The sequence below is a fragment of the Citrus clementina genome, unplaced genomic scaffold, assembly GCF_000493195.1.
Source record: "Citrus clementina cultivar Clemenules unplaced genomic scaffold, Citrus_clementina_v1.0 scaffold_8, whole genome shotgun sequence".
In the NCBI taxonomy this organism is placed as follows: Eukaryota; Viridiplantae; Streptophyta; class Magnoliopsida; order Sapindales; family Rutaceae; genus Citrus; species Citrus x clementina.
The window spans coordinates 22,623,423-22,636,348 of NW_006262022.1; the positions used below are offsets into that span (position 1 = coordinate 22,623,423).

Here is a 12,926-nt window from a genome sequence, read left to right on the forward strand (position 1 = left end):
ATCCAAGATTAGTTTTGTGGTAATTTAAGGTTTAATTGTATATGTGTCCTCAAAAGATTAGCAGGCTCAGAGACATCTGACTAGGTATGAAAACCATATTTGCATTATTTAATTTAATTTTTTATTCTTAAATAAACAAAGCCCACATTGATGATGCAATGGATGATTCACATTTCTAAACAGCACAAAATAAAACAGCTGTGCACATATTTATTTAATATCCGAGTTTGAAACTTGGAAGGTTTAATATGCTATGTGTGTCCAAAGTAATTGTATTATAAGCAAAAGTGAAAAAGCAAGAAAGGAAAGAAACCTTAAAATGCAGCCCAATCTTTGGCTTCTTCTCTCAGTATTAAAATTATCATTTGTTTAAGAAAATTAGCAGCAGAAGGTTGGAGAATGTATCGAGTACTTTATACCATCTTTAGGCTTTAGCCAAATATAATATAAAATAAAATCATCGGCCAGCCCACAGTTCTTTATGCTCAAATATAATATAAAATAAAATCATCGGCCAGCCAGCTCCTCGGTTACTGCTAAAACAATAGACGAGAAGAACAAGTTGTCCTGAATCTTGGTGAAGTGCATGCCAAGGTATTCTCGTTAAAGATCATACTCAAACTGGGAAAAAAAAAAAACAAAGGTTCATGTAAAAAGCAAGGGATCTCTATTCTCAAATTAAAATAATCAAAGTGATCTTGAGCCTTTGATTTTGCCGACAATCACATGTATACAGATTTGCTGCTGTGCTGACCTTAAATGTCACAAACTTCATGAGCATGCAGTGGAAAGAGCTTTGAGTGAGGAGTAATCAATTGCCTTATACTATATGGCACTGGCCTTAATAATGACTTGTGCATTATTTTAAGCATTGATTCATTTATAATTTCCAAGAACAAATAATGGCACTATTCTCAGCATCCAATCAAGAAGAGCCATGCCATCGGCCACCAACAGTGGCATATAATAAAAGTAAACAGAACTACGCAGTTCAAGCAATGCCGCACCAAATCAAAGCTAGTCTCTCGATATCAACTGAAAACCGAGATTGCTTCTATCAATTTTAAAATTTTTTTTTTTTTTTAAACCACAACTTGCTTGTACTTTGTGCTTTGAACCATTGATTGTACCTAATTCTGTCTTCATCTCGTGATCAATAATATTCCGATATCAAAACTTTATGTTTACACATTGTTTTTTCACTTGGATTTTTTTTTTTGTTTTCACCCCTGAGCATTCAACCAATCCTTTTTGTAAGTTAACAAGGATTGGCTGAGGATTCAAAAAAGTTAGTCACTTTCCCTTTTCCTTTTGTAAGTTATCAAGGATTGGCTGATAGCCATTTCGACTATCAAAAACAGAATAAAGGGTCGATGCATAAGTACATGTTTCGTTTACAATCATCGTCTATGGGCAAACATGATTAATTTACAGGAAAAAGCAAGAAAAGTTTAATAATTTCTTCAGCTACTGGCCTAGGTGAGCATAAAAATCTCGTGTTATACCCTCTGCTGCCATGTCTGGCCGACGCTACAAAAGCTTAATAAATCTTGTGTTGTACCCTCTATTGCTATCTATGCTCAGCTAATGCTAAAAAAAGCGAGGCCCGTCCTTTCTTGACCCTTGCCTTAGGCCCAAATCTATCACAACTGAACAGCCTATGTCCCAGGCACACCAGCCAAGCCCACTACTGATGATAAGCTTTATAACGCCATTCAAGGTTCAAACATAGGGGTACAGCAGTTACATTGATTATTGATACGAGATGTGTGCTTGTCATAGAATTGGAAATATCCTACCAGTCATAAATTGGAAAAAGGAGATGTTATATACGATCAACATCATCGTCAGTTTATCCAACATAAATTTGCCACTTCCTTGGTTAGTGCTTCTCTAAACCTGGTCCTTACAATAGCTAACACAGTAGGGAAAGAAGAAAGTGTGGCATACCTAGAAATTGTACAAAGACATTCACTTAAAAAAATGAAAATGGCAATCTAATGAAAGATTTTATGCACAAGAAATTCACCTTCACGCTAGAAATTTTATGAAAGGACAAAGATCCTCCTCCTGTTGCCTGAAACAATTACACACGTGGAAGATATCCAGTCGAAATTTTATTATAACAATTCAAAATGGGTCACCCGTTTCATGGATTATTCCTGCTAACGGATCATCAGAATTGATCAATGCAATTTTTCACCGTCTTCAATGATGTCACTGCAGCCTGCAAAGTTTGTCATTGAAATATGAGACTCTAAAAGGACAGTCGTGCTAAAGAATGTAAAAATGATAACCATTTGTAAATCAATGATAAGAACAAAATTTAGGGACTATAACCTTATGTTGACAGCCACTATCTTGGAAAATTAATTTCTTTGGCAGAAGACACTCATTGAATGAGATGTTAAGTGCACCACTCCTAAAACTACAATGTCCTGCAGATTCACAGAAAGCGAGTCTGGGGAATCTACCTTGACGATAAATTGCATGTCTCTGGCACTACCATTTCTGTTCCATCATCAGTGAGCAATGATATCCCAGATGGATTTATGGTAAAAGGAAAAGCCAGAGGTGGTGATGTTGGAGATTTTTCCACCTTCATAAACCTTTGACCTGAAAGTGAAGAAACTTGTCAAACCTAAATTAGGAAACTCCCAAGATCAAGGATTAGCTTCATGGCAGCTTAGCTTTATTTTATGCTATGAACCTGATTTGGCTTCAAGCACAAGACGGATGGTTACTGCATGAGCCCAGTGAAATCCTAGTACAGCAACAATATGAGAATAATATCTTGTACGGTCCTTTAGAATTCTATCCATTTTCTGCACTGCACAGAACAATCTCCATTGTGTTAATTGATTAGGAGGAAATTTTTTAATATGAGTGCACGTCATACCTTGGAAGGGATAAAGGCAGGACTCATCATGGCTTTGAGGTCTCACTCGGTTTGTCACTACAATAGGAATCCTTGAAAATTCAGCAAGCGACCTACAAAAATTTAATTGGAAAATGGTATCATTTAAAATGAACAATCACTCAACACAAGAATATATTACTAGTAACTTCTAGAAATATGATTCTCACGTAATGAGGGAAATATGCCAACTCAAAGGATGTTGCCCAGGAGCTCTCTGCTCATGTACCCTGGACAATAATGACCACTAATTAAATAATAACCAAACCAGCTGTATGGCAAGTGATTTATGAATCATATCATAAAAAGTGTAGAAAAAACTTTAATTTTCTCAAAAGAGATTCATATAACCAACATTAGGTTTTTAAGGCTTTGTTAACAAGGAAGAAATTTTTGTAATATTCATATACTATAACTGATCTTAAACGTCTTTGCCATGTCCACTATGCACTAATATGGGCTCATCCGTAAGATATAAGCTCTCCAGAGATCAACATGCTGAACAACATGAACTGATGCACTCTTGATGTATTTATACATGGCTGAAGAAAGAGGGTGAAACTTTTTTTCAAATACAAGAGAATTTCAACTCCTGCTCATGTGACTTTCCCAATGATGGAAAACAATTTAGAAGACTCCACAGACTATATTAGCAGAGTAAAAGGCTGCTTTTCTCATTTAAACACAAGGGGAATACACAGTAGGGAGGATATTATTGTAATTAAGTTCACTTCGACGTTAAGTACAGGATTGAACTGAAAAGCTATTCCTTTGCTTTGAAAGGATATCAGGACATAGTCGTAATAATTCAAATCTGAATTTATCCATTTGCAGTAATCCTATTGCAAGAACAAACAAATACATTATCTCAAACATATACCTCATCCGAAGCCCAAAGAAAGTGATAACTATACTAGATCAAAATCATCACGAGCAAAGATGGTAAAAACTTACCCTGGAACAAGAGCCGCCATGCTATCTATTACTAGCAGCTTCACTTGATTTTGAAGGAGTGACACCTTAATTTTTTCCAAACTGATGAACAGAAACCCCTATTTGATTAACCATTCTTGTAGTAACCATTACAATAAAGTAGAGCGTACGACCAGACTTCAATTGCATAATAATCAGACATTCAGCCGGATTTGTCTCTTCACTTATTAATGCTAACTAATACTCCTTACCAGCTTCCAGTCCTATACTGCCATTTTAAGGGGTAAGGAAAAATAAAGTTTGTTGTGGATCGAACCTCTCTGTGAACTCGGAAAGTGATGTTGGCTGCAGGACAAGAATCCTACCAGCCATCTGTTGTATGAATGGATTAAGTAACACATTGCTAGTATCAAGTTTGCGGCATCAAACAAATTGAAAGGGAAAGCAAAATTAGAAGATCATTTCACAAACCTCCTGAGCCATTCCTTTCGAATGAAATATTTCTGGGAAACTGCTTGCTCCCATTTCTATCATCCTGAGAAATCAAATTTCAAACCTTGAAATATTTTGTTTTCTTATTGAAACGTAGTCCAGAACATAATGCCACAAACAGGACATCTAATCATACCTTCTTGAAGTAAATGTGGATTCTACATCAATGTATATTACACCCCCATCTAAGCCTCCATAATGTGCTGGCAGTGCAGCCAATAATGAGAGCTTCAGGCAAAACTGCAATTAAATGAAGCAAGCATCAATTCAAGTGAAACTACGCAAACGCATTATTGGTGAGAAGTTAAAACTAGTTCCAATCATGGAAATGCCAACTAATAACTCTTAAATCCGCCGGAGCAGCCAATTTAAAATAGAGTCAATTTTAACTCAAAAGAGCGTCAAGCACGAGATTTTGACTCTCACGCAGAAGGATCGTCACAACGAATAAATACAAATCTTGTCTTTACTTGTGTTTTGCCTGTTCCTGCCGGACCAACCAGCTCCGTCACGACACCAAATGGTACGCCGCCACACAAAGCCGCATCTAATCCTTTCAGCCGCGTGGGGAGATGCCCTCCCAGGTGCTCCGTTGCCGCGCGTTGCTCCATCAACAACAGTGCCTATATTTAAAGCACAATCAGAACCAAACAACACCTTGAATGCTCTTTGCAAAAGCGCTTATTTAATAGATTTTCTTCATAAAAAGCACTTGCTTCAAGTAATTTATGAAAAAAAAAAAAGAAGAAGCACTTTTGCAGAAGAAACTGGAAGGTTATACAAACGCAAAATACTCACAGTTTGAAACGGTGGACACACGATCTCGCTCACGAGAGCTAGCGCGGATCTGACTTCCGATAATTCCACGTCTAGTAATTTCATTAACTCTAACTCTGTTAATGACAACGCGTCCTGAAATTAAGCAATTACCTAATAAAATTAATTACTAATATGTCCCCTCCAAAAAGAGAGAGAGAGAGAGAGAGAGAGAGAGAATTAATACTGGAATGAAATTTCAGTAAAAACTCGCTTGCCTTGGCAGTAGTGATGTTACGAGCAGCGAAGATATTGGCGATTGATTTTGGCAGTCGCATTTCGCTTATCAGCTTGTTCGCCATTAATATGAAATTGATCGAAGCCAAATTTTCTATTCCTCTTTAGTTATTTTGTAGGCTCTGTAATTTTCCCGCCATTTTTTTTTTTGTATTCCGCTTTTATTTTTAGGGGGCTCTTTTGCTACTGTTTGGTGCTCCTAAAACCAAAAAAAAAAAATCAGTTCGAATTTTTTAATGCTGGGAAAATGCTACTAAAATGAAAAAAAAAAAAGATATTACTATTTATACTATAATATTATTAAAGCACGCAAAATGATGATATTGTTTATTCTATAATATTTACATTATTACATAGTATCTCTTTTGTGGTTTAATATAAATTTTCAATTAAAATAGTTAGGTTATTCTCATATCAAAATTATTAAATGAGAAATTATCAGTCATATACCCTTAAATGACACCCGTATCAAACGTGTGTGAATACTTTTCAAGTGTATCACTCGTATACCCTAAGTTGACAAAACACTTGTGCCGTCCACTAATCCGTTAACTTCCGTTTGCAAGCGTTGACTTCCACTAATCATAAGTAATTGGACGATTGCTGGTGATAGTCTATAAACCTGATTATTTTTGTATTATAATGTTGTTACAAATCTAGTATATTTTTAATTTTATAATAATAATTTACTTATAAAGATGACGACGAACTTCAAATATTTATACCCACGATGAATCCAATTTCTTTTAAGATAGAGATTTATTGGAGGGTCCCCTTTGAAGTTTGACACGGTCAGAATTTGCTCAAGCCCAGATGAGGATTATCAAATAACCAAATTTGATAACTATTATTATTTTGAGTTGAACTATTGGCACCCCTCTAATCTCCTCATAAAATCTCATTTTTAGTTATATTCATTTTATTTTCAAAAATGCCCTTTTTTTTAGCTACACTTTTCTAAGTTCTCAATTTTCATTTGATTTGTTTTATTGTTAAAACTCAAAGTATTATTGTGCTATTTTTTAATAATTTTCAATTTTATTATTACTCTACAAACAAATTAAAAAGTTATATGGGTGATAAGTTTTTTAGTGTTAATCATTGCCTGAAATAACAAATATTTCAAATTATAATTTCAAAGTAATTTTAAGTATAAAAATATTTAATCAATAAGAAATCAAAAGAGAATAATAAATTATTCTAAATTTGTACAATTTATTTTAGTTAGATAGGAAATAACATATAGATTATTTTTTTTTAAAGGATTGATTATGAATTAAGTAATTTGCTGGAAAAAAATCTATATGCGTTTAATTTTTAATTATTTTTAATTATAATTTTATTTAAAGTGGGGTTTTATAAAAATAATATAGGGGTGCCAATAGCTCCACTCTATTATTTTAACTCTTTAGCAGAGAGAATTCATAATGAGTGCCAACGCCCATGATTATGCCTAGCCCAGACCAACCCCAACTTGTAATTTAGGGAAGAGTAAGACTTTTGACACCCCTTAAAAATTATTGTAAATCCCTTTTTTCATTGAAATTACTTAAATAATTAAAGAAAAATTAGTTCATTTTTTTTATTTTCAATAAAATTCAATTAAACACATAAATGAAATTTTATTTTAAAACTTTTTTACGTGCATCACATTTCATAATTTAAATGTTAATTGAAAAAAATATTTACTTTGGAGAAACTTACGAGAGTTTAGGACTATGGAGATGTAGAAACTAGATAATAAGAAGAAAATAATGTAAGATTTCAAGATTTTTATGTATTTAATAAATAAAAATTAAAAATATTATTTTTAGAGTAAAATTTTATAGCAAGATGAATGATTTTAATATATAGTTAGTATTTTTTAACGTGAACTAAGAGTATTTTAGAAAATAGGATTTTAGGGGTGTTAAAACTTTAGAGACTGCACTTATCTACCAACATAAGTGAATTTTCAGCTTCTCATCTAAATTCTCACTCTAGTACAAATAAGTCTTGATGATGTGTGAACAAAAAAAAAAAAAAAAAAAGAGTCTTGATGATGTACTCGTATGCTAATAAAGTCACACACTCCCACGTTTTCTATAATCAGATTAGAAAAAAGGAGGATTAGCTATGTTAAGAATTTTAAAGTAATGCTTGTCTTTTTCTTCTTTGCTTTAACCTAATAGTAATTAACGAATTGTTGCGGCTGGATCTTCACTCAACATACACGTCTCTGTACATAGAATACATGACACGAACAGAGAAGAGTATGTATCAGAATAATAGAAAGAGGGTGATACGTCATATTATGCCACTTTGATTTAGCGTTTATAGCTAGAAATAAATAAATAGTGATGCCCCCCAGAGGGGACTGCAAAGGTCAAAGAGCAACCTTATGCTGTTCTAAATGTCTCTTATCATGTGGCTTCCTGGGAAGCTGCTGCAGAATATCCTTTTCTCTTCCAGTTTCTTTTTGGTGGCTGGCGGCTGCAGTCAATATCTCGTACCAAAATTATATATATATATATATTGATTTAATCCTTGTTCGTGATCATCCACACACACACAACTCTTTAATTTTTCAAATGTTACTTTTCTGCTGGATCGTGTATCTTCTGTTTTTGTGCAAAAAGTAGTCTCACGTTCGTTCTCTCTCTCTCTCTCTCTCTCTCTCTCTCTCTCTCTATATATATATATATATGTATGTATATTCAACTTTGTTAGGAGTTGACCAATTACGTTACTAAATACTAATAATAATATTGTGTTTAATTAAGTTGGTGTACGTCACTCAATGAACAGCTGGATAACTGTGTTTGGTTAAGTTTATGTCATTCAATGGATCAGCTTGGTGTCTTGTTTTGTCCTTTTAGGTGAGAAACTCATCGCATGAATTTAAGATTCCACTTTTTAAGTCAATTAATAATAAGCTTTGATTAATGGGCAAGTAATTTTGAGCGGATGCATGAATGTCGCACTACAAAATCTTCAGGCACTTAACTTTTAGTGACGCAAGTCGTTAAATTTATGATGATCAATTTGAAACTTTGAAAAGCAAAAAGGAGGAAAGTTTTCTAATGATTGAATTTAAATCCTGGATGCATGCACATCTATCCCAATTCCCATGTTTGGAAATTAAGTACGTGCTGAATCCAGAGAAATTACAATTCCGAGATGATTTCAAAAGTACATATCTAGAATTTAAAAAAAGAAAAAAAAAAACTTAAAATGAATTCACAGATGGTTAATTTTCACTTTTTAAGTCAATCGGTTAAGCTTGATTGATTATTTGTTTTTGACGTGTGGAAAATGTCAACATGTACTGCTGTTAATGCAAAGTTTTTCAACAGCTTATTACAGAGTGTCAAATCTTGTGTCCATTGATTCAAGCCCAGTCACTGTGAATTTATTAGAAGGTCTTCTTATTGAATTTGCATAGTGTTACCACAGTTCTAAATCTTGTGATGTTTAATTATGGTGTGTTGTTGTAGATAGCAAAACGGTCGCCCTAATAGTCATGTCAACAACTGAAAAGACGTGTTAGACTGTTCAATTAATTAATTGCAAACTTCGAAAAAAAAAACAAAACAAACGCAAGAATACATTATGAAGTAGTTGCAGACTACAAGGTTTAATCAAATAAATGAATAAAATAGATATGGATGTGGAATATCATTCCACGTTTGAAAAATAACTTATAGACGCCGAGTCCTGAGAAAGATCGAGGATGGTTCAAAAGTATCAATCAGTGCAGTTGCTGACTTGTTGCCGTGCTCTTGATTCTCAGAAAGTCTATCGGGTTCACACTTACTAATTAACTAAAAAGACTTCATGTAGCTCAATCCCTTAATATAATTGTACATTTATTCTTTGTGAGATATTTGTATGGTCTCTCAGAGTCCATGACCCCATATTAAATAAAAAGACTGAATCAATTCTATAAGAGCAGGCTCACATGGCCTTGTTTGTTTTGGCAGCACAGTCAGAGAAAGATTTCTTTTGTTTGCACCACCAGTCACCAAGGTTGTAAATAAATTCGGATCAGTTTTGAGACCATATGCATAACCTAACTATTCAGATTTTGCCTCTTGCAACACTCCGGACTTACACTGGACTTAAAAGAGTACAAAAAAAAAATCCCCAGTTCCCTTTCATTATCATTTTATCATCTGTCAAAAACTTATATGCGCTTAGATTCGGAGACCCCATTTTGGACTTATATGAACACAACACCCCAGCATTATTAATTAGCTAAGTGTTGAAAAATTGAAACCCATCAGCAGCTAGTAGTTAACAGGTGACATAACCTCATGTCTCGTGCTCCCTTTGAGCCTTTTCTGATTCTTTTATTCGTAGGCATGACGTCTTTCAAAATTCAAACCTTTGCAAGTAGAGAGTTAATGTTATAAGCCCAATATCTTAATAAACTCATTTGTTTTTTTCATTGATATAATATTTTAGATAGCAGCCATGCGCCAAATATCATTGTTAATTTGTTATTGGCTTGTTGCCTATATTTGGTGTCCATATATATCTCTGGTGGCTTTCATGCTGCTTCAACAGGAGACCACGAAACGTGTTTTTTTGGAAATCCGAAACTTTAAAACACTCGTAAAGGCCAAGTGGGCAGCTGGGGCCCGGGTTTTGTTCGGCAATTCTGTGGAAGCTGAGAGAGGTTGACGTGTGTAACTTTTCCTTATTATTATTATCATCATGTTATTATTTTAGGGAAATGATATTTCGTATCTTAAGACAGTTAAGCCGCCGTTGTTTTAGAAACGGACATCCAAAGTTGATTCTTTTTAGTGAATTTTGATGGAATAAATTATATTATAATTCATTTATTTTGGTGGATACTATAGTATATTAATATACTTGTCTTTATTTAAAACTTTGTCCACATGAAGTGCATAACAAAAGAGATTTGTAATGATGAGATCTAACTGTCTATAATATATTAACACAGTGTCCCTTTTTCCAATTATTCATTCATAATATGAAAATTGGAAATTTCAAAACAAATAACAATTCTAGAGCGCATGCGTCATTTCTTAAACTTGTGTACAAGGCAGCACAATAAAACAAATAACAAAGAATATATTGTATGAAGCAACTAGCAAGTGGTGACTGGTGATGGTAATGAAGGAAATTTCAGTGTCGTATCAATAAAGCAAGTGATGATTGGTGATTGTGAAAGCATCTCCACCCAAGAACTCAAGTCAAGATTTGAGTTTACACATTTGATTTGAGCCATGAGCTTATCCAAGGGCGTAAGCTCAATTTTTGTTCAGTTGGGCACATTCAAAATATGTTATAATTTTCAAAATTCACACGACAATTAATAAATAACGGCTGGTATAATATTAATTGTTGATAAAATCAAATTATTTATGCGTGCTTCAGATAGCATAAACTTGGTAGTAGTGGCAGCATAATGGCAAAAGTAATGGATTGGTGTCCAATGGAATTAGACGACATATTCATTGTTTTCTTTGGCTACTTGTTGGTTTTCTATTTTCATTAGAATATTTAAGTTTATAGTATGCTTATGTTAGTTGTTTATTTTGTAAGCACTGTAAAAAAAATGGAAAAGAAGAAAATGTTTTAGTTTATTTTATGTTTGTGAGTTATTACTTATTAGGGGTAGATAATACATTTTATAAAATGAAAATAACTAAATGAACTTTAAAGAATTAGGCTTTTTACACATAGGACATGTGTAAACTTATCAAAATTACCTATCATATTTTCATAATCTCAAAACGGGTGGCGCGTGGTCGGGTGGGGCAATTTGCACTCTGAAATATATTTTGGAACACCCTTATACATTACACACCCATTTAATAAATTTTAAAAATTAATGTTTACTTTCAGCACTCTTCTAAATACTAATATTATCCCCCATTAAACTAAATACTTTGTTTCCTCTATACACTAATAAAACAACATTTTTCTTTTTCCCATTCACATTTTTTTCCTTCACTTTACTCGTTTAATTAGTCGTGCTTCAATTTCAGGATTTTTTTCATGGCTGCAATGATTGTTGAAAGTTGAAACTAATTACATTTTATGATAGATTAGATTTTGATATTGATGAGATTAATAAGAGGGGCGAAGACAAAATGATTATGTATTTTAACACGTGTGAAAAGTAATAATTATTCAATTAAATTATAATTATCTTTAATAATAAATTACATTATAACTGTCTTTAATAATAAATTACGTCAATCTTATTGTAGTAATATAAATTTTTAATAAATTATGAGTGTTTAAAGTAAAATTTAAAGTACTAATAATCTCAATCTTTCCAAGCTCACAGGCGACACTTTTACTAATTTCAAAGAAAATAAGGCCTTCTTAAAAATTACTCTTTAAAAATTTCCCAAGCCAGCCAGCCAGCCAGCCAGGTGGGGCACCGTTCCAATACTGAATCCGTCGATGAGCTTATCCTTTACGAGCCCCGTGTAAAAAGTAGCCAAGTAGGATTTTTAGGCTTTTCATTTTGGGAAATTCATTTCATTCAAGAATAAAATTTTATATTTGTTACCAGGAAAAGTCTTCGTAATGTCTTGGAAACTTGTAAAAAAAGAAAAACAAAATTTTTTAAATCTCCCAATACCTAACCAAATGAATCCAACAATAAGAGATTAATTTTATCATGTAATTAATAATTATATTTGATATCTATATATATATAACAAAAATATTCTAGAATCTCTTCTAAATTCTTATGTTGATGGGTGTGTCCCATGCATTAAAATGAAGAATTTGGCTATAAAAACTCTTCAAATAGCATCCCCTACTCCTCACACATTTTCAACAAAAAAAAAAAAAAAAACTCTTCCCCCTCGCCCCCCACCCCCACCCCCCCCCCCCCCTCCCCCAGTATTCTTTAGCTTTCTTTGGTCGTCTGCTTTTAACGTATTTGTGCCATTATATTTTTCATTTTCCTGAATAGATATATGATTCATATTGGTCTCCTTTTTCACTTTAAAAGATCTTGATGGAAACTCTAACTCTGTTATTCTTTCGCAGATCCTTTTTTGCTACCGCCATGTCTGCGGCTTCTTCAACTCCCCAGAACCAGAAGAATAATGGGAACATACGCATTCCACCACCAAGAGGCCAAGTCAAAGCTCAGATTTTCGAGAGCTTGAAGAAGGCCCTTGTTTCGGCTCTGACCGGAAACAAAGGAAAAGATGCCGGCTCTGCAGCTGGAACCCAGCTAGCCAGTGCCTACAGCTCTGATGCAAATTCTGAAAAAGCCTGAAATCGTTCACAGCACCACCATCATCATGCTGTCTTCATCATCACTCAATTCTCTGAATTGAGCTTATTTCATTGCCATGCACAGCCTTTCGCCGGTGTACTATTTATAACCGGAGAAGGTAAATTTACAAATAAATAAAGAAGCTGCGAAAATCTGTCTTTTTTTTTTTTTGGATCAGATTGTGCAGCTTCTCTGATGTAAAATATTAGTACTTTGTCTGATGTGAATTGGGTATTGGCTGTTACTTGCAAAGCTCAGATTTTTGACGAGCTA

General features: G+C 33.7%; 1 protein-coding gene across 1 annotated transcript; it reads right to left on the minus strand.

Moving 5' to 3' along the window:
* Positions 1-1,474: 1,474 nt before the first annotated feature.
* Positions 1,475-5,460, minus strand: LOC18034085 (DNA repair protein RAD51 homolog 2). Its single transcript, XM_006424616.2, has 13 exons — positions 5,377-5,460; positions 5,141-5,254; positions 4,813-4,965; positions 4,479-4,582; positions 4,322-4,385; positions 4,167-4,222; positions 3,872-3,952; positions 3,088-3,147; positions 2,900-2,991; positions 2,711-2,830; positions 2,341-2,616; positions 2,030-2,227; positions 1,475-1,950 (listed from the first exon to the last, which is right to left on the minus strand). Exons 1-11 carry the CDS (start codon positions 5,458-5,460, stop codon positions 2,471-2,473), a joined length of 1,074 nt encoding a protein of 357 aa, XP_006424679.1. The 3' UTR covers positions 1,475-1,950; positions 2,030-2,227; positions 2,341-2,470.
* Positions 5,461-12,926: the final 7,466 nt, after the last annotated feature.